The sequence below is a fragment of the Achroia grisella genome, unplaced genomic scaffold (assembly GCF_030625045.1).
Source record: "Achroia grisella isolate CSIRO2021 unplaced genomic scaffold, CSIRO_AGI_Agris_v1 utg807, whole genome shotgun sequence".
NCBI classification, from domain to species: domain Eukaryota; kingdom Metazoa; phylum Arthropoda; class Insecta; order Lepidoptera; family Pyralidae; genus Achroia; species Achroia grisella.
Genome location: NW_026713028.1, coordinates 1262297 through 1289366, shown reverse-complemented (window position 1 = coordinate 1289366; position 27070 = coordinate 1262297). Strand labels below are relative to the sequence as shown.

The window sequence follows — 27070 nt, the reverse complement described above, 5'->3', positions numbered from 1 at the left end:
AATTATCCTTAGTATATTCTTACTAACCTTATCCTTAGGTACTAATATAAATGTGAAAGTAACTCTGTGTGTCTGTCTGTCTCGCTTTCACGCCAAAACTACTCAACCGATTTAAATTGAATTTGTTACATAGATAGTCTAGACCCTAAGAAAGGACATAGGCTACTTTTTAATATGAAAAATGGGTTCTATGGTGTTGAAAGAGGAGATAAAAGGTTGTATGGAAGTATCGTCATTTTTAAAGCTATTGATTATAACTATTATTTAAATATAAATAAATATGATGTTCAAAGTTTTTTGAAGTTATTTTGATGATGAAACTATTTTATTTGGCCTTTTATAATTAGCTTAAATAATAAATCCAAGGTCACTACTCCACACGGACTAAGTCACGCACTCAGCAAGTAATAATATATAATATCTACGACAATAATAAATACATAAGTAGTCAGCCGCATATAACATTGGAACAATAGTTTAAAACATGTATCGGCATGCCATCTATTGTGGGGTATGTTGATTGAAATAAGATGAATGCTGCTGACACGCGAGGAACACATCAATTTTGACGTTATCTGAGGAGGAAGTAGCTTTTGTAAACATTACATGTGAGGAGGGTGGGGTGCCACTCTTATGAAATGTAATTCCATGAATAGCTGTAATAACAAAGTCAGAATTATGTTACGATAATATTACAGACTACATAGTTGTATTGCACGGCGCTGCCTAGTAACATCAGGCCTCGGTAGTCTAGCGGTTTGGCACACCGCTTTACTTACGGTGGTAGTGGGTTTTGTATTTGTATTCATGAGTATGATTGTTTATATCGGTCTGGCTGTTTTTTATATATATTATGTATGTATTTATAAGAAAAAATGTCAATGTATTTATATCAGTTGTCTAGTACCCATAACACAAGCTCTGGTTACCGAGGGATTATATGGCGCTGTGTTAATGGTCCAGGGTTAAAAAAAAAACATAGCCACAATCCCCATTATTATGATGAAAAGGGTTTGTTAGTAATAAATAAATTTGAACTCATTGTTACCTATGATAAAATAAAAGAAATATAAAGTAATTAAATATCGATTACAAAAAGAATAATCGAAATCTACAAAAATTTTAATATAAGATAAAGCGTAATTTATAAAACTTTCTCGTTTTGTTGGAAATAGAATAAAAGATTTGAGGTAGAATATATTTAAAACAGAATGTTTTATACTTAAGCGGCTTTTTTCTAAATTACAATTTCATCCCTTATTCACTTGAAAAATCGTCTATTCACCCTACTGCGGTGTTCGTGTGGAGAGACAAGATTCTATAGTTAGTTTATACAGTAAGGCGAGGTTGGGAGACGGCATGCGAGGGTCGACCTGGCGACACGTGTATGTCTTCATATTGCGGAGATGTTGAGATCTTGGGATAAAGAATTTTTTTGATACATCACATATTATCGTACCAAATATTCTCCTTTTTTTCTACCTGTTACTCGCAATATTATATTATTTTTTAAATGTATAAAGTGGATTTATAGTATATGTAATACAATTTATCTGTGTTACAGAATAGATAGCCATCACGACTTCGGTAATAGTGTAGGATTGTATGTATTACTTTTAGAAAACAAAATATATACTTTATTAGTTTTCTCTAAATAACTATGACTACTATATATAATGAGTATAGGTATAGGTATGTTCTAGAAGTTTGATATAATCACATTTATTTTTGAGAACAAGATATAAGTTTCGATTTGACCATATCGGTTCTACCTACCTACTGACTTTAAATAAAACAACAATATTATGTGTAGAGTCCAGTTCGGTTTAAACGCTCGTAGTGTAAAGTACCTATATATGTTAACAAAGTTAAAGGAGAAGTATTTGTGCAATTAGTAAAAATCACGGGATCTTACCACGTTTTATTTTTATTGAGTTCCCGATATTTCGGCAGTGTTTCAACCGCCATCATCACGGGCAAACAGATGAGCAGCGAGTAGATGGTAAATAAAATCTTTTTTATGAACAGACATATGTTCTATCGAACAGACATATAATCTACCTTCACACGTCTTCGTTAGTTGCTACTATTGAAGTCATTGTGTACATATCATTGCCAACAACCCCGTAATATATATTTGCAAAATTATGACGTTACTTTTGCAGATCACAGTAGAGACGAGTATGAGGGTGTCGTATTTTTGCCGACGCAGATCTCTTGAGCCCGAAGTGTTCTCGAGAATGACTTCCCGCCATTGTCAACTGGCGGTGGTACTTGCACGGTTTGGTGTCCACTTATTAGATGCTCTCAGGCACCTAACAAACGCAAGTTCGCTGTAGCTCTATATTTGAATTATGTATTTACTCGACTGTTGGAGAATGAAAGAGGTTCTGTTATTTATATATTTTATCGAATTAGGTGTTATTTTGCAGAGTCTATTTCATTACTTAATGGATTTACATTAGTTTATGATATTTGGTCGCCGAATAGTCGGCAATAGGCTTTCAAACAACATCCATATTATTATATTCTGTTACATATACCTGCGAGAGGTAGACAGTCATACGCAGAATGTCCACAAAGTCTATCTCGCTAAAAAGTTTATAATCTCGTGAAATTATGTACACGCTAAAAATGTAACGTATAAATTTCTGAGAATGAATAAATATGTTTATTTTTATTTTTGTAAACAAAGAATAGTTTTACAATAACCTGGTCAATTCACTGGCACTGTCATAAATACTTACATTTTTTTGGAAGCACACATCTAATATGCATAGAAAACACCCGATAAAAACAATGATTCTCATGAATACAAATGTTTGCACCGAGGAATCGAACACACGTAGAAGTAAAACAGTGTTCTAAATCGCTACACCAATGAGGCCGTCAATATCATGTGGGATCAATTAGTTATTAGTGATATGTTACAGTGCGAGCGGCTTAAAATACCCTTTTCTACTAAACCTGTATATCAATGTCAAACCAAGGAGTGTAGTTGAGTACACAGTTATCGTTAATTTACAAATTTACGAAATAGATTGTAAACTGATGAAGTTCACAATAGTACGGTTTTTTTTAATCATAAAGGAATGGTGCTCCAGCTTGCGCTAACGGTTTACGGTAGTGAGGCACCAGTGGACGATAATAAGACGAACATGAGATCAGGTCAGTCAGCCCATCATGATTTTATTACGATGATTTCCAGGGGGAACCGGGTGGGGGTCAACCTGACATGGTTCATTTCTAGTAATGGGGTCATGACTACATTACTAACAATTCTCTTTCCCCCTCACAATATTACGGATACTTGGTGGAACCACAGATAACCATTATGTAATGGAACGTACATAAAAAGGTTTAATGGATTTTAAAAGTGTTTTAATAAATGAAAGTATTAATAAAATACTAGCCCGCATCAATATACATTAATAAATATAGATTACAAAGATTTTTTATACTTTAAATAATTACTCAAAGGGATATGATAATAAAAAAAAATTCGTAGTCAATTAAGCTCTTTAGAATCTAATCTGAAGTCCTAAATGGAAACTCAAAGGACATTCAATTACGACATTTATTTCATTATATATTTGTAGTTTTATTAGAGACCTATTTCCTAAATTATGATTAAATTGCTCTGAATAAGGCCACTTTTACAATTTATCTCCTTCTTACCATATCGATTAAGTCATAACATTAAATTTCACGTTTAAACCTCTTCTTCGAAGACCCTCGGAAACGTATCTATAAAATTTATTGCTCGTTATGGATTTTACTCTTGACGGCGTATACCAGCAGTTTTAAAGCATAGCAGATTTAGACGAAAAATATGTCACAGAACGCAGTAATAGGGCTGGCAATGGCAGTTAATGTTTATATTGTGGGGTAAAATAAATAAATAACTTACCAATCATTAGCAATATATTTCAGTATATTTGACATAGCATTAGAAAAACAACACAGAAAATATATAATATCAAAAATTGTAAAAAACATAATTGAATATATGAAAATAAATATAAAAGGTGGTCTGTCGCGAACACACAGAATTACCTCACCTATTTCAGCTGTCAAGCAGCTTGTTTTGTAAGACGCGTTTCGGTTGAAAGTTGAGATAAGGCAGTGAAATTACAGGATAGAAAGGCAGGACATACTAGTCCTCTATATGGAGTATAGGCGTTACACGTTTGATGTATGTAGGTATTACGGCCATTAGGCTTGCTTATCATTTCAATTACTAAAAACAACACTGCGATATCGCCAAAATCATAAAGACTGCAGAAAGTTGTCTGCGTGGGTACCTCAGTCTCACCTATTTCAGCCGCCAAATACCATTCTTTGTGGACCGTGTTTCGGTTGTAGAGCGCAGATTACGCAGAAGGCGCTAATTACAGTATAAGAAGCTTAACATGTTATTCACACGGAATGGCAACGCATGAGTGGTATCATAGCTGTCAATGATAACGTGATGTCTGTATAACTGTTAATATATAACTATATATGCGAGGGTTACCGCTTTCCATCAGAAACATCGCCAGCTTTTTTGCCACTCCAATTAGGTACATAAAAAAACAGAATATCATAAAAAAATCGGTATATTAGAAACAAAATTACAATTATGAAAGAAATAAAATAAGTTAGCGTATTGTAGCATGAACTAAAATAGAATAAATTAGCATATTGATTAGCTGCTGATTAGAGTTATTTAACGTTTTAAACTAGGGTTGTAAATAGACTATAAGATTAATTTAACAAGAAAAGTTAGCTGAAACTCGGTTTCAGGGTCTCTCAGTCCTCGCTTCCTTTTATAAGTGATTATCTATTCCACTTGATATTTATTAGGACTCTGAATGCAATAATGAAATATGAACCATCTATAGGTATACGATTATGCATCTACAGTCTAACTTATTTTTAAAATAGAAAAATGGAATCATATTAAAACTATTTTAAAACAAATCTTTCTTCTATAGATATTCAATTAAAAATACCATAGACGTATTATCCGACGTAGATGTATTTTAATAAAAAAATATATACATACATTACACTTGTGCAAAACAGTACAAATTAACAATATTTGATCCATATACATATGTATATATTCCTTAGCGGAGTATAGTGGTTTTTCCTACATTTTCCCTGCTAACCGGAGATCTTTTATTTAGTTTTATATATTTTTATTACATGAAAAACTAATGTTAGGTACATTTTTTTTTATTTTTGTTGTTGATTTTTCAAGACGAAAAAATCAAGGGGCTGGCCGTCTGCCGCCCCTTTTGGTTGGCCCGGGGTTTAGGCCCCTCTTCGCGCTCCACGCTATGCCTGTAGTATTCCTTACTTAAAAAGATAAAACAGATGTTTAACGGAAAGAAATTTGGATAGTCATTTTCCATAGCAACGAGGTACTCGTATCGCAGGATACGATATTGATATTGATTATAAATTTGCTCTTTACTATGGCTTTGTAAGTAGCAATTTTATAATAAAAATTTATCATTGCCTTGCCTTTATTCCATTACTAACTGTGCCCGCAGTTTCACTCACATGAGTTTTATAGCTCATCTGATATTTTGATGTATAAAGCTATATTACTGTAAAATTTCATTAAAATCCGTTCAGTAGTTTTTGCGTGAAAGAGTAACAAACATTCTTCCATCCATCCATCTATCCATTCATGCTCACAAACTTTCTCGTTTATAATATTCGTAAGATTTAGGATGGCGCAGTATACCATATTCTTCCACTGGTCCTCATCGGCCGTGTATATCTGAGCTTACTCTCCTCTTATACAAATAAACTTTCATACAATCCATCCACCTTTTTTTCGGTTGTCCTCTCCCTTTCCACCGATCCACGTTTATGATAAATACTTTCTTTAAAACTTGGTACTTGCTTTTCCCCATAACATGCCCATACCAAGTCAATCTGTCACTTCGCAACTTGTCTATAACTGTCGCAACTTTAAAACTTCCTCATATATTACATTACTTATAATAAAAATTAATATTTGAAGGTTATTTAAAATTCAACTGGTATATAAAGAATGGCTCTACGTCGTATAAATTTTGCAATTAAATCAGTACACATTCCTATAATACTGAGCGACCTTGAACAAAAAGCAGGAATTATAAAAGGTGACGGTGCATAGCTACTGATTGTGATTACAGGCTGAAGCCCACAAGTTTTCCAATTAGAATGTTTTCATGGCCCGCGGCACTACCGTTAATGGCTTCGCTTTCGTACCTGCATAACTATTTGCCATTGTTTGTACGCGGTCATAACTTTACCTACGTGTACCATGACTCTGAAAACTACGAATATCTATGTGTGTGTGTTTCTATGTGCTAGTTTTTTGTTATTTTATGTATGATATTTATATAACCGTCAGTTAGTATGAAGATTGTATGTAATAAACAATTAATATGTAATATTTATTATTGTCTACCTATTTTTAATCAATAATTTCAGAGCCGGTATTGTTATTATCGGCTGTCTACATTTTTTTACTTTTATTTAGATAATGTGATACAGTAATTAAGCGGTGCGAGAAGCGCGGAGAAATCTTAGAGATCAGATTTGCATTCTTTCTAAACGATACGATACGATGGTTTATAAACAACACACCGGTTACATACCTAGTTATACATATACCTAATTATGTTTGCACATATATATAATCCTTGCACCGTAAAGGTTTTATCTTCTTATCACTTAATAAAGCGATGGCCAACATCATTCTTTAGTATAGAAATAATAAAAACCGTATTCAAATAAATACAAAGCTCTTTTGAATAGTTATACTTTTGTTTTTAAACTATATATTTTTAGCATCTTATGAATATTTTTTTTACCACTATACCTACCATCCGGTTTAGCTACCTACTTCAGTTGAGAATAACTGGCAAGAAGCTCAACTACTACATTTTTTTAAATCAAATATATAAAGAAATAACCCTGGACAATTAACATAGCGCCATCTAGTCCCACGGTAAGCGGAGCTTGTGTTATGGTTACTAGATAACTGATATAAAGACTCAGATAGATTTTTTGTAAATATATATATAATATACATAGAAAACACCGAGACCGATACAAACAATAATATTCATGAATACAAATATTCGCGCCGTGCGAGGAATCGATCTGGCGACCATCTAAAGTAAAGCGGTGGGCTCAACTACTACATAATAGTATTTTAAAAGACTGTCGAAGCAGTTTTTTAAAATACTACTTTAAATGTGTTCATTTTAAAAATGTTTAATATTGAACCTAATAACTTTTATATAACTAAGAAAACGTATTTAATACAATGACAGTATTAAAAGCGATTGTAATGTGAAAATTTGTCGAGTAATTTATGGCGCTGAATATTCACCCTCTCCGGTCTCTCATTAGAGGAACAGGTGTTTTGCAAGCTCCGAATGAACTTAATTCGCTTAAAGAAATATGAAGTCATTAGGCTGAGAATTTATTGAATGTTACCGTAACAAAGCTGACATTTTTGGATCACTGCTACAGGTAGACTTGTATAAATTTTGTATATTGTGACTTCCTTCAAATTAAAATATATTATTGTTTGCAGAATACAGGTGCTTAAAAATATTAAACAATATTTATTTAAATTTCTTATTTATTTCATTCAGGCTACTAATTTCCCATAATATGGGAAATTAGTAGCCTGAAATACCTATAGACTATTGAATAATATTTAAATTAATATAAAATAGTGGTTACAGCGCTGTAGACGGTAATCTGCCACGGTAGACACATCCCACCCCCTTAAGCCAGTAGTCCCTCATCATGAGCGGTGATCAACATGCTGGTAGGAACCCATTATGTCCAGTGAATTCAACTTTGGATACAGGCGTGCAAACTTTATACATTATTATCTTATGTCATTCCGATATTGTATCAATAATTAAAATAAAATAACAAACATTTTTACGCAGTTAAAAAAAAATAATAAGGAACTAATTGAGTCTGTACCGGTAGATATTTGGGCCAAAATAAATGTAATGCAACGCTATGAATGATTTCTAATTCTCTATGCTCAGATGAAATCATTTCCTTTTCCGTCCTGACGAAATCATCTCATTCGTTCAATTCACCCCATCAGCTGCAAGATTCTCCAATTTGAAAATAGTAGACTTGTATGAGATCACAGGATAGATATATAAATATATTTCCGGAATAGCAATGTGTAGTATTGTGGACTTGACATGATAATGTGATATCTGTAGTGCTGTTCATGTATGTATATAACGGCGATGTTTGCCATTCGAATTACATAAAAAATCTTAATCCATATATATTTTAAGTTGTCTTATGATTAATGCGAAAATAATTACTTAAAATTCATCATCATCATCATTGCCTTGCCTTTATCCCATTATTTGGGGTCGGCGCAGTATGTCATTCTCTTCCACTGCTCTCTATCGGTCGTCATATCTGAACAAACTCTTCTTTTATTCATATCATCTTTCACACAATCCATTCATCTTTTCTTAGGACGTCCCCTCCCTTTACATCCATCCACATTCATATTATACACTTTCCATAAGACATGGTTCTCGTTCCTCCGCATAAAATGCATAATTATTTAAAACTGTACATTATTTATGTTCTAGAAGCTACTTATTATCAATGCCTAAAACTATATAGAAAATTGTTACTAATGGAAACTAGGGACCCCATTGCTAACAACGTACCTTGCCAGGTCGACCTCCACGTGTTTCCCCTAGGAACCACCGTGATCGATTTCTGGTGAATCTACAACAATGAGCTAACTAACCTTATACTCCCACTGGTACACCAGCGTGTTCCGTTAGGTCAAGCAAGTATACCATTCCATTATCATCCATAAAAAATATCGACAAAAAGGAGCGCTTGAATAACAATTCTATAACACAATAAAGCACAAAATCCAGAACAATATTCTATTAAACAACTTTTGCTATATAATCCCAGAGATGCCGTCCTAGTTTCGTTCTGTGCCTCAATTTTGAATAATTTATTGTCTCACAATGTGACTCCGTGACTAAATTATTTAGGGCCTCTTTTTCTTATCTTGAATCTGCAAAATGTCGGTATCTAAAATTAAACATTCAGTAGAATTTAGTGACGCCCTATTTATTAGTAAAACGAAATCGAATTATTCAAAATGCAATTCGTTTTATCGAGTATTAATCAAGTTGCAATTTATTTTATGTATTCAGTACAATTGAATATCGAACGTAATGTTAATTGCGGACGGCATGTTTTATTCTGTGCAATGAATTTTCCATTGTTAAAGTTTATTTGACTGAATATTTTACTATTCCATTTGAACAATGGTGAAGGGAAATGGTATAACTAAAAATTAATATGTAAATTCAATAATGGCCCACTGTAAAGTGAATTTTCACTGAGTTATTTAGGAAGTAAAGTATTAGATACTGAAATATAAATGCTATCTGTCTGTTTGGTACTTTATCACGACTAAATGACTGAATAATTTAACGCTAACATTGATTGTTTTACGGAGACGGCCATCTTAAAAAAATCAGTCGGCGGCGTCGGTAATGCCCAGTATAATAATTCGAATAAACTAAATAACCGAATTATTCGAATATTTTTAGCAACAATCGCCTACCGTAAAGTGGATTTCTTCTTCATTTTGTATTCAATACCGGTATTGTGGCTTCAGAGTATGCGTCTTGATTGATAGCCTATTATGTTCCGAATTAAATATTATAATAGGAGATTACACGTAAGCTTGCTATTATTAAAGGGATTTATTAAGAATATAGAACGAAACATATTACAATGTAATCAATGTAATGCTACTTTAAACTGTTGCTTCTCATAAAATATTTATGAGATCTTAAAGAAAATTGTTTGATATTTTTAATATAATTCTTTATACTCTTCTCACGGCAAATCTCTTATAGAGTAGATAGGCATAGTCAACTGAAGGGCTTCCTTTATTTTCACTAAACACTTTCCCGATACCTTAAAAATCACTTGGTTATGTATTTCGTTTGTTTCATTTATTTATGAAATATTAATAAAAAGTACAAAATTATTTATTTTCGGTAATAGAATTAATTGATTAAGATTAATCGGTATTAATTAACTGGTAAAATGGATTTCCTCAAAATAATACCTAATTCGATAAAATATAAAAAAACGGTGTCTATATTTTCTACAGGACGCATCAGGAAAGTACATGGCAACACAGAAACATCTCGTGAAGGAGAGTCCAGAGATGCTGGCCATCGCCAACTGGACCGGCCAAGTGCCACGGCGGCCGACACTGCCACCGGGGGCGAAGCTATCTCAGCTCATGGCATTAGGATCCAGGCGGGACCCTGGACAAGTTGTATGGATGTTGGCCAAATCAGACGCCGAGATGAAGTAAGTAAAATTAATTTAGTAGATACATACAGATAATATGTAAATACTATATTTATATTTCTATTGAGGGTCACGTGATAACGTGATATCTATAGTGCTGTTCAGATATGTGGCGACCCTGTTTGTTATTTCTATAATTATAATATACTATAATTTTAAATTCCCGTGTGAGTACTGCGGACATAGCAACTGTTTTAAAATGTTATATTTTTTCTTTTCTATATATTGTCGATGCCTAAAAGAAGGAAAAAGGGAATTATGGCAAATGGGAACTAGAGACCCCATTCTAATGTACCTTATCAGATCGACCTCCACACGATTCTCTTGGAAACCATCGTAGTTAATTTCTGGCGAATCTGCCATAATGGGCTAACCTTATAGGCTAATTAACTTCACTGAGATAAAGTGAATAAAATTGTTTATTTAGTAGATACATCCAAATAATATGTAAGTACTATATTTGTTTTGACGATGTATACGTGTTGAAGTTCTTCTGAACGACTAGAGTTAATTTTCAAAATTTTGTAAGCTTTGTATGGGTTTCTTGAATCGCTTAGTCCAGTTAAAAATAGCGTGGGAAAAGTGCTAACATTATCTATAATTAAGATTGTATTTTAAAATACAATAAAGAATATATATGTATATATACATATATATAATTAGTTAAGTGTTCATTGATGAATACTAAAATAAATAAATAATATAACAATTTTCACTTTTAATAATGTGCATATAAAGATTAATAATAAATTAAACACGTGATTATACAGTTTATATAATTTAAAATTCATATTTTAATTCTATTTTGTTTCTCGGAAAGAGTGGTTCAGTGTCACGAATATTACCATTTGTTTACGACTCCGCATACCCTTTCCGACTAATCATACATAAGTGGCACTTCTATTTATTTTCATTTATCATATCCAAACATTTCATATATCATTAGACGTTCAGTAGACATCTCTCAAACGTCAAATAAAGTCCAAAGTCGTCGAATTATGGAGGAGTTCCCAAGAAACATTCACAGAACACCATCGTCGATAAATATACTCGTTTATCCCCCTGGATCCATTTGTTGTTCTTCCCATTTCCACGGGGACTTCACGGCACTTTCATTGAGATATCTTGTCCCTTACTAGGTGACAGCGATTTTTTTTATTATATAACTGAAGTGGCAAAATTGAATTAATATTTAGTAAAATTGATTGATTGGGAAGTGCCAAGAGCTGTCCTAATGAATAACTAACCCGAATTTTAAACTCCAGAAAAATCAAGTACATGACGATTTATATTATTCTCCAGTGATAACATCGATCATAATTTATACTACAATAATTCGAGAAACTGTGGTAAAGGTTCCACTTGCCATATTAGACTTAAAATATACAAAAGGGTATATGAGTGTGTCAAGTATTACGTTCAACTTGATGACTATTGTAGTCATCAAGAGGCATTGGCCTCTAACTATCCCATTTGGGATTACAATCGTAATAGTTAAGTATTTGATAGATTCATGAGATTAATGTTCAATACATATGAGTACATTTTTCTAGAATAGTCAGTTAGTAAGATTTATATGTTACCATATAAATCTTACTAGCTGACCCGCACAATTTCGTCATCACACTTACTTTCATTATATTATATAGCCCAATTTACATAATATCTTTTTAAATTTTAGCCTCTTTTATTTGATGTATAAGCTACATTATTATAAAGTTTTACCTAAATCTGTTGTAGTATAACAAACATCCAACCATCCGTCTATACTCAAAATTTTTCGCGTTTATAAATAATAATTGTAAGAAGTAAGACTATAAAAGAGTAAAAAATCGACAAAGTCACAAAAGGCAAAAAATATCTTTTGTGTTTAAAAGAAAGAGACAGAATCAAGTTCTAATTTTAAATATATTGAAACGTCAAAGTCATCAAAATCTACACATCGTAATCGAGTTACTATAGTAGGGTATTGCCATTACCCGATATACGATTAGGTGGGCTTGGACGGAGGTAATATAAAACAAAAATATTGTTATTACTTTCCTCCGAGTTCGGCAATACAGGAAGTATATCGGGATCTCCACAATCCGATGTAAATATGAATTAAATTCTGCTTTCTGAACATAACTGAATTATTTATCCGTACTAAGAAAAAGTTTCGAGAAACTCTCGAAAGATAATATTTCCTTCCGCCATTCATGTATTTCGTTTTCGAAGTTTTCGACTGAACTGTGTTTGATTGAGGATATTTTTCATGTGACTGAAATGGTAAACAAATTGAAGGCCCACCTGATGGAAAGTGGTGATATAGGTCGCCACTTTCCATCAGATGGGCCTTCAATTTGTTGCATGAGCAGCACCAGAGAACAGACAGGGTATCACAGTACAGTACATTGGAAATTCAGTTATTGATGTGAACAAATTTAAGACCCATCATTTTACGTTTATATATAGTATATATACTATATATAAACGCTATATATGTACTATATAGGGACTTTATTCAAAGTTATTGTGACGTACATTATACCTTCGTCCAATACTGACATTCCCTTCCACCCTAAATATGCGGACAAGCCGCACAGCGCCGTCTAACCCCAAGCCACAGATAACATATGCCCAAGCTAAGCAGAGCTTGTCTTATGGGTACTAAACGACTGATAGAAATATATACATGCACTTTTTTTAAATACATACGTATATTATATACATAGAAAACACGCATATCGATACAAACAACATACTTTTGTACCGTGCGAGAATTAAACCCGTGAACACTTGAAGTAAATCGGGGTACAAAACCTTTAGACCACCTAGCCTTTTAATTACGTTTAAAAAAATCTAGCAATAATAAATAAATATATAGTACATACTATATATATAAAGCTAGCTGTTCCGGCAAACGTTGTTTTGCCTTAAATTAAAAAAAATAATTTAGGGGTGGACTACCCCTAACATTTAGGGGGATGAAAAATAGATGTTGGCCGATTCTCAGACCTACTCAATACGCTCATAAAATTTCATGAGATTCGGTCAAGCCGTTTCGGAGGAGTATGGGAACGAAAACTGTGACACGAGAATTTTATATATAAGATTACATTGGTAAATTAAAACAAGCAATAGAATTATAAAAAGGTGTTCAGAATTGGCAAAAATATCATGATGAATTGTTATACGTTTCAACCCTTATTTATTTAAAGCACATTCATAAATTGTAACTTGAGTGCGTTAGAAACTTATTAGGCAATAGGTATACATAACTGGTATTATTTACTTGCAAGCCACATGAATGATGGATACAGCGAAATTAATTTCCGTTCGTTCGGCTAATTATACAGGTCTTACTCTATTCTCGTCCTTACTGCTAGGTGTTTAAGTGTATAATCGCTTGTGACATTATTGCTTAATGAATCCTAACAATCATTAATAACGTCGACTGATACTTAGAACCAATAACCCTTCGGGTTCCAGACTGCTCTGCTTCAAATAGTTTGTTACTATGCAAGCAGACACTGTTTATATATTTTAGGGTTCCGTATTCCAATAATTTTTTTTCAATAAATAAACAAATATGCTGAAATATTAACACAGCGCCTTTTAGTCTCACGGTAAGCAGAGTTTGTGTTGTAGGTACTAGGCAACATATATAAATACTTAGATTTTTTTTATAAATACATACATAATATATATAGAGAACATCCAGACCGCCACAAACAATCATTCTCATGAATACAAATGTTTGTACAAATCAAAGCGGTGTCCTATACCGCTACACCACCAAGGCTGTTAAATAATTCCAAACATTAAAAAATATTGGCCTATCGTGACGAATTAACCACTATGGTTTCCAGGGCGACCCCGTGGAGGTCAACCTACATTACTAGCAAAGGGCTTTTTTTAAACGATAATAATGTGTTGGTGCACCAGCATATACTGTTATCGCAGGTATCCACCTGTGCGTGAAGGTCAACCTTACACGGTACATTTCTAGCAATGGGGTTATTAGTCCACATTACTAACAATCCCCTTTCCTCAAGCTAGTAATGGCGTTATTAGTCAACATTACTAACAATCCCCTTTCATCAAGCTAGTAATAGGGTTATTAGTCCACATTATTAACAATCCCCTTTCCTCAAGCTAGTAATGGCGTTATTAGTCCACATTACTAACAATCCCCTTTCCTCAAGCTAGTAATGGGGTTATTAGTCAACATTACTAACAATCCCCTTTCCTCAAGCTAGTAATAGGGTTATTAGTCCACATTATTAACAATCCCCTTTCATCAAGCTAGTAATAGGGTTATTAGTCCACATTATTAACAATCCCCTTTCCTCAAGCTAGTAATGGGGTTATTAGTCCACATTACTAACAATCCCCTTTCCTCAAGCTAGTAATAGGGTTATTAGTCCACATTATTAACAATCCCCTTTCATCAAGCTAGTAATGGGGTTATTAGTCCACATTACTGAGAATCCCCTTTCCTCAAGTTAGTAATGGGGTTACTAGTCAACATTACTAACAATCCCCTTTCCCCCGCTATTAATGGTTTTTTTATGTATGATAATGGAATGGTGCATCCGCCTGCGCTAGCGGTTTACGCTGGCGGGGCACCAGTGGAGGATGATAAGATAATAATGAGGTTCGATCTCTGTGATAAATTCACCAGAAATTTATCACGATGGTTTCCAAGGGAAACCGCGTGGAGGTCTACCTGACAATGTACCATACATTGCTAGCAATGAGATCATCAGTCCACATCACTAACAACCCCCATTTCCCCGCTGTTAATGGGGTTATTAGTCCACATTACTAACAACCTCCTTCCCCTAACAGAGCATTTGAATTAGATGGCCGCTGAGTAATGTACAGACTTCAGAACAGAAGGGTCCAAATACAACCCTCTCGTTGCGGTAGTACAGTTAATCTATTTGCGTGTATAAATTCTGACTAAATGAGATTGGAACTCGACATTCACAGGTAGGGTGTAAATCCACTACACAAACCCGAATTTGTATCTAAATTACTTAAATGTGATAAATAGATGTTTTCTTAATGTTAATATCACGGTGGTGTAGTGGTTTAAGGCCTCACTTTGCGATTGATTGTTTAGCTTCCGAATTTAGTGATAATTAACTAAATAAATCTTCACGACACATCACAAGTATCGATGTTTGGTGAGTGCAAAACATTTCTCTGGATATACATATTTAAAACTAGCTGCTTCTGCGACTTTGTCCGCGTGAAATTTAACTTTATTTTTCTAAAATAAAAGTAGCCTAAGTTACTCCTTATTACATCAGCTACCTGCCAAAAAAAGTCCAATCAAAATCGGTCGAGCTATTTCAGAGATTAGCCGGAACAAACACAGACAGACAAAAATTTTATTTTTGGTTTATGTACCAAATTTACATATATTCATATGTATGTAGTAAAAACGGTTATTTCAATATTACAAACAGACACTCCAATTTTATTTATATGTATAGATTATAACGGGGGTGGTCTCTCATCTCTATTAACAGTATTTCCATCACTGGATTGAGAGTCGGAAATGTCACATTTTTGTGTTGGACAGATTTGATGTCATGTCCTTTAAAGTCCGTCATTTAAAGTACTAAGTCACAATGCGTTATGCGCCTCGACAATGTATTTGATAATGTAATACCCCCCTAACGAGTTTCTACAACGCGGCCTTCGAGCATCTGACAATGACGGGTGATGTATTGCGTCTTTTTTCTTTCCTCCTCCCCTCAGTGAGCGTTTACAGCCTAGTTTCCTGTTTCACCCCTTTATCCGTTCTAACCCAATTATTATAAATAATGAGATAAGATCGCATTTCTATGCCAAGGACGGCTGTAACAGAGAATAATGTGGTAATTAAACTCAGTGATTCGTCCTACCCTATAACTTATTACTATATTTTTAACTTACAGTCTGTATTTTTTTTTTAATATTTTTTTTTCGGAAAACCAAGGCTATTTACGAACATAGTTATAAACATAATTAAATGAGAACGGCCACTTATAGGTTTTCACGGATAGAAACGTAATATAAAATAAATTGCAGTACTAAAACGAGAGGCGTGTTTGTGTCATAAATACTCATAAAATCATATATAAAAAAATAACAATCTACTAAATTAAAACATATGCTGAAATTAACAAACAAACATTTTTGAATAATGGAAATGCATATAAGTAACATTAAATTCGATACTTATAACTCAAATAATTGCCTGCTCATCACGGCCCTCGCTAAAGATATTCTATCGGAAAACAAATCAATATCTAATACCCTACTTAATCTATTGAAGTTATTACTTGCTCGCCACATATAACTGTTTTGCCTGTAGTTAGATGATACAGAAGGTATAGAAATAGAAGGAGTAAATCTGGTACGTTTAACTGGTACATTAAAATTAAATTTTGAAAGTAACTCAGGATATGCTACATTACTGTAAAGTTTCATCAAATTCAGTAGTTATTGCGTCAAAAAGTAACAAACACCCATTCATCTATCCATACTCATAACTTTCGCGTTTATAATATTAGTAAGAATAGACAGAGTTTGTATAAAGCCTGTCTTATCGCAAAATAGCTATAAGACTGCCCATTCTTACCACTGTCTTGCATATTGTGACCCCACAAAATAACCCCAGGACAATGGGGTTATTTTTATTTTTATTTAGGTACCTTATCAGTGGTAAATGACAATGTGACATCCGAGGTACTGGTAGTAACAAAACATTTGACATGCCTAAACTTTGATGATGTTTTTAATTCCAATGTGACCGGTGGCAAGCCTGCAGTTTCTCGGATTTATTAGGTTTATTATTGACTGGCGGGTAATACTTTCCTCTTGAATTACTTTATCTATTACTATAAACTGCATTGTAATCCGTTCTGTAGTTTGAAAGGTCTAAGCAAACAGACAGCGGAAACGTCTTAATTTTATACTATGTAAAGATGTTTTTATCATCGAATGGTTAGTCATAAAATACAGATTGACGTACAATGTTCTTTAGTGAGCTTCGAACTCTCGACTTTTAGATCTAGACTATATGTCGACATATAAAACACTAAGCCACAGCGTCTCTAAATAATTAAAACGTAATCTGTAAAAAATGTATATATAATTCATATACATACGAGTATGTATATGTCAGAATTACATTATGTGCGTGTGTGGAGACAGTATGAAAAAAGTATATACCAGGTGAGCAGAAACAATAAAACATTAAAAATAAGTGGTGACAGGCGTATCTTCATAAATTTAAATGAGATAAAGAATAGAGTCCGTGTCGACGGCCAGACGAGGGTTGCACGAAGTGTAAATTCCACATTCATTTCTCTTGGCACGAATATCGTCATTGTTATACTCGTACCTACATCATAACATGATGCAAGAATATTTGTATTATGAAAATATTACATTTTAATTTAATTATTTATTTCAGGCAACTTTATATAACAATACTGGCCCATACTATACATACTATAGGTACATAAAATATTAACATATATGTATATAAAACTAGTTGTGCCCTCGACTTCGTCCGCGTGTTATTATTAATTTAAATATTCAATAATCTAACCCAAACAAGTTCCATTGTTCTAGCTTGAAAAACGAAGAATTTTCATACAACACTTTGTCTCCCCTTTTTTAGCCTATGTCCTTTCTCAGATTCTAGACTAACTGTGTACTAAATTTCATTTAAATCGGTTCAGTAGTTTTTTCAGTGAAAGCGGGACAGACAGACAGAGTTATTCTCACATTTATAATATTGGTAAGCATAAAATAATAATAATATCTTTGTGGTCACCGCCTTCCCTATGGCAATTTGCGACGGTAGCACCGGCACACAACTCCCATTGGCCAGTAGTCTGTCTCTATGAAGGTGGACGGCATGTTTGTACGCGAACCACAAATGCTTTGAGACTAGACTCCAGCTGCGTCACCCGCAGGTTTAGGTTTATCTTGGTCTGGATGTAGACAACGATGTCCTGTCCCTTGGTCGGCGTAGTGTAGGCGGGACAAGTACATTATAGAGGTGGGTGTTGCGGCACGCAACAAGAAGTAAGCATACCTAAATATTACAAAAGGAAGTTAATTTTCTTGTTAGTAAGCTCAGATCGACCTCCACTCAGTTTATAAGGTGAACTTAACAGGTGTACTACCCCAATTTAGACCCAAAAGTCGTGAGTTCATATTAGGACGATACTAAAAGAAGCTTTGATTATAAATTATATTTCTTACTGGCTCTTCCAAAATATAAGTAACCAAAATTATCCCAAGGTGATAGGCTCGCTGCCTGCTGTTGTCTGATTTTAATTCTAACGTGAATGTGGGTTTTCCAAATCAAATCTTCAAAAATAATTTATGTAAAATTATTTATAAATAAATACGCTATTTCGGCCTCTTATGCAAGTAATTTTTTAATATCTAGTTCGGCTAGAAACCTTTTTTACCCGTTTTTCTGAATGAGCAAGAAACTCAATTAGTACATTTTTATGTTATTTTTTTTAATTGGCTTGAAACTTTCTAGATAATGTAACGCTTGAAATGGAAGGTATATATAATACAACAACGAATTAGATATAGGCGCATTATGTGTGGCGTCATGAGTTGTCATTCCTGGGGTACTAAGGTATCATGTCCCCGTACCTTGTCTGTTACATCTTATGCTTCGAACTGCAACACAGATAGAGAAAACTGCTTGGCAGCAGAAATGTGTGGGAACTGCATACTGGATTCAGTTCAATTGTGTGCGTCGATCCATTTTGATTATGTTTCAAGCTAGAATTAACATATAACATTGTACAGAGTTTGATAGTGTTATGGTACCTTTATACATAGAGTTATTTTTTGATAATTCGCACAGTGCCATCTAGTCTCAGGCCAAGCAGAGCTTGTGTAAAGTGAGTTTCTCACTAATCAACTGACAGAAATACTTAAATATGTACATATATTTTTGTAAATAAACATGTAATATATATAGAAATACTCGTAATTATGAGTTGCATTGTGTGAGGAGTCGAACCTAGGACCATCGGAAATTAGGCAGTGTGTCAAACCGCTAGACCACCGAGGTTTTAATGTAAAAGGACGTGGCTAGGCCAGATTTACCTCTGTCAGCGCTATACACCCTAGCACACTCGGGTCCTATAAAGGCGTTGGGCCGAAATAAAATTAATCCATAGGGAGGACCCGTACCCCGAGTACCAAGTGACATATCGGGCATTTACCAACCTTTTACGAACCATTTTTTTTCGCCATTTTGTGGATTTCGTAGAATAATGGCTGTTTTTGTTTCTCTAATTAATGTAAAATTGCGACGCTTTGCGGGCTGACCGCGACCTTGTTTAATATTCGACTTGAGTGCTCTCACAAGAGGTGAGAAAGATTTACAATATTAAACGATAGAAATTTTAAAAAAAAGTATATAATTAGGAATGATAAGGTTATAAGGAATTCTTGTCCATAAAAATCCCTATAACCTATCCTGGTTCTAAAGGTTTCTATGGATAATGTTTTCAGCCATTTGACGGCCTGTGGTCTAGCGGTTTAGAACACTACCTTACTGGCGATGGTCACGGGTTCGATTCTTCGTACGGCACCAACATTTGTATCCATGAGTATGATTGACTGGGTGTATTTTATTTATACTATGTATATATTTACGAAAAAAACATATATCTATGTATTTGTATCAGTTATCTAGTACCCATAACACAAGTTTTGGTTGCCTTACCTTGGGTCTAGATGGCGCTGTGTGAATTGTTTTGAGGATATTATTATTTTGCTGAATTTATCATCACCTTTTATATATAAAGGCAGTTTGTTATAGACTGTCACATATATCGAATAGGGACTGGAGGTATGTAATAGTAAATTGGATTTCAAATCGATCAGCTTCTTTCTGACAAGACATATCTCCTAATATGTGATATACGATTTTGGACATTATATAAATACGCCTTACTAATGTGATAAGAAAATGGTTTTATATGTAATTGGAACGGCAAAACGGCAATGGCTGACGGTACATATGGTATGGTATATGGTAACACTCGCCTTTATATATATGAACGGCATAAACCTCTATATTCTGTAATTTCACTGTCTTATTCTTTCAACTGTTAGCTTACAAAATGACATTAAAGCCCCATCTGTGAGATCAATTACAGGATTTCTCACAAGTGGGGCTACAGTGTCCGAGTTCAATAATTGACCCCTACGCAAATGAGAGGTTAACTTATTCTTCAATCAAAACATATCTCACAAGGCGGAAGGGGATTGTTAGTAACGGGTACTAATAACCCCATTGCTACTAATGTACTAAGGTTGACTTCCATGAGGCACCTCCTGGGACCATCGTGATAGTTTTATGGTGAATTTGCCTCCATGGTCTAACTGACCTGACCTCGTCGTATCATCCTAAGAAAATAAGTAAATGCAGGCGCACAAGTGTTTTTTTATTAGATATGGTGCACCATACCTTTACTATCCATTAAAAAAAACATATTTTGAGTGAAATTGGTGAGACAGAGGCATGCACTTGTCCTTATTTGTAAATTCCATTCTTTTAACAATTAAATATTTTAATTATTACTTCCCTACGTCTAATATTAATTAGATTCAGTCACAAAAATATAACAGTGCGCGTATAATTCAGGCAATTTGATGAGTGAAATCATTATACTTATATATTTTTTCTAATTATCTGTAAATTCTATATTTTTTGCTGCTAAGGGAATGGATGCAAGCAATATCAAAAACGGTGAGTGAATGATTTATTGATTTTACCTAACTTTCAATTATTTCGGCTATAAATTGAAACAAATTGAAGTCCTTTTTTATTGTTGTTTTAGCATCTATATATATTTTTGTCATATGGAAGATGTCTTACTCAGATTGTGTTTGACTTATTTCAATATATAATTAATGCTATTTAATTATACTATTCTCGTACATAAATTAGTATCAAAGTTATATATTACTTGGTACTTAATACTATGTAATATTATCTTATTTGTGGTAATACGAACTAATACCGACTTAAAAGAATATTATTTCCATTCCATAACTATTTTTCAATTACGTAATATGTATAATACTAGATATTAATACTTTAAACATTCTACATATCGCTATATACATATGTATATACCGATATGTAGAATGAATACATATGTATGAAAAATAGATAGATATAATATACTTTATTTGTAACATACAGTAAAGAAAAGGCATAAACAATATATTAAAGGACACATGTATCGTTACAATGAGGCGGCCTTATTGCTGAAAGCGTCCTTATTGTTGACACAACATATGGTTCAATGGAGCTACATTGTAAAATTATCTTCTTATGTGTATCTTATGTAAAAGTAGTTTATATAAATAGTATTAAATGATAATAATAATAATAATTACCCCCGGCCGACTGTGCTTCTGCCGGGGGTATGTTACCATCTCCTCTCCTTAAGAGGGGAGATGAGAATTTTTGGAAAAAAAAATAATAATAAAATTTATTTATTCCATTCTATTACAAATATTCACAAAATTGTTTTAACAAACATCCTGTATCATATAACAATATAAGAGAATAGAACGGAATCTGGGCTAGGAAAACCTGTGTTACAGAATTCCGCCGCCGACGAAATAACTTGGGTCACCATGAACTATTGAAAATAAAAAGAGTGTATACATCGTTTTTGTTGCAGCTTCCCCCACCGCCTCACATCGAGCTTGTTATGTCTATGCCGTACCTACGAACTGCCTTCAAACGACCCACGGTCAGAGTTAGACGTGAGTATCTCATCTTTACATTGTGGCCTATTTATACACATATTAATTACTATTAAATATATAAATGTATTTTGTGTATATAATAATAATAATCCAAGACAAATCACACCACACATTTCCAGTTACATAAAAAAAATTACTTGTACTCTGTTCCCTTTGGGAATAAAAAAATGACACATTGTATTCCTAATGCGACGCTACATGAGTTTCTGTACACTCAATGTGGTTTTATATTTTATTAATTTCAAGCTACTAATGGCCCATATTACACATATAGACCTTATACACTAACATTCATATGTAATAATAATAAAATATAAATCGGCTCGCACTGATGACGGCAATGTACCACGGTAACGCCGATACACCATCCCTTTCGGTCGGTAGTCCTCCTTCATGAAGGTAAGCAGCATGTTGGTTAGGACCCGGGCCACAAGCGCCTTGTAACTCGAATTGTAACTCGACTCCAGCAGCGTATGAGTAGCTGTATATTATATTAGCTGTGCCTGGGGTTTTACCCGCGTGAAATTTATAGTCTATATGTTATTCTGATGTATAAACTATATATACTATATACTGTAAAGTTCCATCAAACCCGTTCAATAGTTTTAGTGTGAAAGAATAACAAACATCCATCCATACTACCAAACTTTCGCGTTTATAATATTATTAATAAGATGATTTTATATGATTTTATACCATGATTATTGTTCTTGTTAAAATCTATCACAATTGCACACGTAAGTCGTAAACACGTGCCAGGATTTCAGTTCGCAAGCACGTGTAGAAATATGATTGTACATGACGGCCGGAAAATTAAAATGAAGGGGGAACGATGGGAGTTTTATTGTGTAAGATGCAGACAATAAGCCGATCACTTGAAAAGGAACGAGCGATCGCGACAAAGTACCCTAAATCGGTTTTATAATATTATATAGACGGTGTATTACGGTACGGAAAGAAAGAAAATATCAGAAGAATATTTGATAACAATGCGAAAGCGGAAAGATGCAAGTACACAGGGAAAATAACTATAGAGTCTTCTTTGTGTTCTAAACCAACAATGTATATAATATAAAGAGGAACGGAATGTTCTATGATGAGCTTTGTCTATACATTCGTTCGATCTGTTGGTATATCACAGTACAAATAATTAGCTTCAGACATACCTAAATATAATATGTATACATTTATTAATCAAACAAATATTATAAATGCGACTGTGTGTTTAACTGTCTGTTTGTTTATATAACCTTGACACAATGAAACGGCGGAAGGAATCCGCCGGAATAAAATCTTATACAAAGAGAGATTATATCACTAGGAAGAAATAAAGCTACTATAATATCTAGTCTTAAGGAAAGTAGAGATAATGATATAAATATGTACTTACATATTTTTTTTTGTAAATACATACATATTACACAATAGATAAACCCAGATCAATATAAATAATCACACCCATAAACACAAATGTTTGTACCGTGCGAGGAATCGAACTCGCGACCGTCAGAAGTAAAGTGGCGCGGTGTCCTAAACCGCTAGACCACCGAGGTTGTTAAATTGCATCATTTTATGTTTTACTATTATAAAAAAATGTGAGTTCCATTCGTCCATAGAACCCGTGATTGGTCCCTCTTTGTAAAGATCAATAACTTATTTTAAAATTCACTCATTCGAAACAGGAATAATCGAGTTTACGGCTCAAACAACCCCCAAATCGAATATAGGACCCGCATTAATCAACGCCAGAGTTTCGTGACAAAAGAAAAAAAAACTAGCTACTGGAACGGAAAATTAAACTGTAATCTCCCACTGAGAAAGGCGAAAATTGATATCTCATAGGTTCGATGTATTAATACCTTTTTGTTAGCTGTCATAATCTAGAAATGAATTTTAATTTAAATGTGGAATGGAATGCCAGATCAATTTTGAAGTTTTTTTTTTAATATTTATAATGAATCCAAGCAACAACAATAAATATATACATACTAATTGTCACTGGTGATTTTGTCTGCTTTTTTTTTAAATATAAGATAGCCAATGTTTGTCAATGTATCTTAACATTAAATTTCATTAAGATCCGTTCAGCCGTTAACATAATAAACAGATTAACAGATATACTTTCATAGTTATAGTATTAGTTATATGAATAATAAATGTACTTTCGCAGGGACTAAATTAATTACATCACAAGTACTGATAGTGCACTATTAAAACAAAGTTTAGATATTAAAAAATTGAAACACGAAATAAAACTGTATACCAAGACGCTTGGCCACCGTGGTGTGGCCAAAGAGTAGGATATTATCCTCTTTTTTTGGAGAGCCCTGCAAAAAAGACAAAATTTATTTACAATTTTGCAAAAAAAAAAACCTAACAAAAGAACATTTTTGTTTATAAAATGCTACATGTTAAGCGAGTTACATATTCAATGTAGGTATTTATTTTTAATTAAGTGTACATACAATAGTCGTGCAAAACCGGGGCATATTGCTAGTTTTATATAAAAAACCAGTTGTAACAAATCCTGATGTAATGCTCCATCATATAAAATGTATCCCCTCGCCCTGAAAACGGGATTTGATCGTGAATTGATTCAAATTGACGTATTAATTTTGGCGACTTCCCTCGTGTCCATTCAATCGAGTAGCCGCTTTGAATAAAAAATCTGGTAAAGTACGAGACGTACCAAATGTTCCGAAAAAAATAAAAAGGTAAAAGTACAGACAGTATAGCATCTACGACATAAAAAAAATGTTACGTGTAGGGTATCTTTTGTTTAAAAAAATGACTGTAGGGGGTTGATCTGTAACGAGATGTAATAGGAGTGATTTTTTTCAGACGAAGTCTCGGGTTAATTTTTCGAATAATATGCTATTTAGTAATGTACTTTTGTCATTGCTATAATTATTGTATAAATAGTACCTATATTTATAATTATAATAAGTGAAAATATAAACTCACTTTCTTCAACAGAGATTTAAGATTCATTCCAAAAAGAAATTTTAATTCATTCATTACTAAATTATTATAGACCAAGGCCGGAGTAAATCCCGCCGATTAAAAAATAAACATCAAACCTCTCTTTGTGTAGATTGAATGCCTTAACATCCAATCTGAAATACAAGAGCCTAGTCGCCAAACAGCTGCGTTTGCCTGCTCCTGTATAAAAGGCAGAATAATAAAACTTTTTTTATTTCCTTGTCCGTACAAATTATAAAACGCATTTAAAAAATGTGGTTTAATAATAATATTTTACAGTATTAATACCAGAGGTAAACTTTGCACAAACACCAAGTCGTCATGGGGTGCCTCTGTTACTATCATTTCAGCTAGACACTAAGTAACTTTTTCTATTCCACTGATGGGATAACAAAATGGGCCGGAAAAAGGATTTTACGGACTTAGATTTGGGCCATTGTAAAGCGCAAAAGATTTCTGGTGTATTCGCAGGCTTCTCGGAGCAACTCAATGTTCTTAAAATTTACGCATTTCTATATATTGGGAAGCACAGAGGTACAGCTACCCTGATCGATTCCCTGTTCCATTCAAATTGGCCACTGTCTTCATAAGTTTTTCCGCGAGTTTGGAGTATCTTGGGCACTCAATCTCATTTTGGTTTAGAGAAGGCTTAAAGGCCAGCTACGGCTAATAGCACTAGAAAAGTTAAAAAAGGCACGTCTGCACACAAAGATTACTTGAGCGGGTGTTCTTTGGTCTTAAAAGAGCCTCGACAACGAGGGCTATCTGTACTACCTGTGTTTATATTACTTTTCCTTAAAAAGGCCACCAGCTCTTTTGCATCTGCGTGTAGCACAAAGAAACCTCAATCTTCATATAGCCAATAAACACGCCCAAGTGCTTAATTTCAATTAATCAAAACATATCTCATCATATGAAAACATTTTACATGTCCTAATTAGGAATTCCTGATCATAGTCATTTTAAGATAATTAACTTTACTTTTAGTAGAGGCAGGCGGGGCGGCCGGGCGTGGCGCGCAGAGAGACCGTGGATCGCTCTCAAATATTTAAAATGCCACTCGTCTCTCTCCTGTGTTATTATTCCATAGACGTGTCAAAGCATGAACATTAATTATCCCATTTTTTCGTAATTAGCACTTTAAGCGGAAGAACACGTCTTGTTTTGACTTCTGTAGCTATCACAAACTATTCTAGGCAATTATACTGACAGGGGGAAGGGATTGTTAGTAATGTGGACTCTCGACCCCATTGCTAACAATGTACCATGTCAGGTTGACCTCCACGCGGAAACCATCGTGATAAATTCCAGATGAATATATCACGATGGGGTAACTGACCTGACCTCATTCTCATCTTATCATCTTCCACTGATACCCCGTCAGCGTAAACCGTTAGCGCAGGCGGGTGCACCATTTTATTATCATATACAAAAAAAAATTATACTGACAATTTTAGCCGTTGAGTAATGAATATATGTAAGTCTCCAACATAGACTGCTTTAAGAACCTTTCTTATACTATATGCTCTCCTATGCAACTAGCGACCTGGAAAATTGCGGACTTTCCAAAATTTAAGTTGTTTTGCCACTTGTGCACGTAATTTTTTCTTATCATCCTCCCTACGGATATGTTCTGCTATCTAATTCAGATGAGAATAACTTTGAATTCATTACATGTAACTATTATATGTCATTGTTGACAATACAGTTTATTACAATTATTGATTTAACAAATAAATTTTCAGCGTTAAAATATTAATCAAACTTTAATACTTATTGCATCTCAATCCACACTTCGCTTCTATATTTTAATAAACAAGCCATTCTAATTCTCAAACTTAATCCTTCCCCGCTGCCACAAACAGATAACAAA

General features: G+C 33.8%; 1 protein-coding gene across 1 annotated transcript in view; it reads left to right on the top strand.

Moving 5' to 3' along the window:
- LOC131851774 (uncharacterized) overlaps positions 1-27070 on the top strand; it is a 79178-nt gene that overhangs the window by 44615 nt on the left and 7493 nt on the right. Inside the window, exons 5-7 of the mRNA XM_059202323.1 lie at positions 10196-10401; positions 21154-21181; positions 22128-22212. Of these exons, the coding sequence (XP_059058306.1) occupies positions 10196-10401; positions 21154-21181; positions 22128-22212 (319 nt within the window). The remainder of the gene's footprint in view (positions 1-10195; positions 10402-21153; positions 21182-22127; positions 22213-27070) is intronic.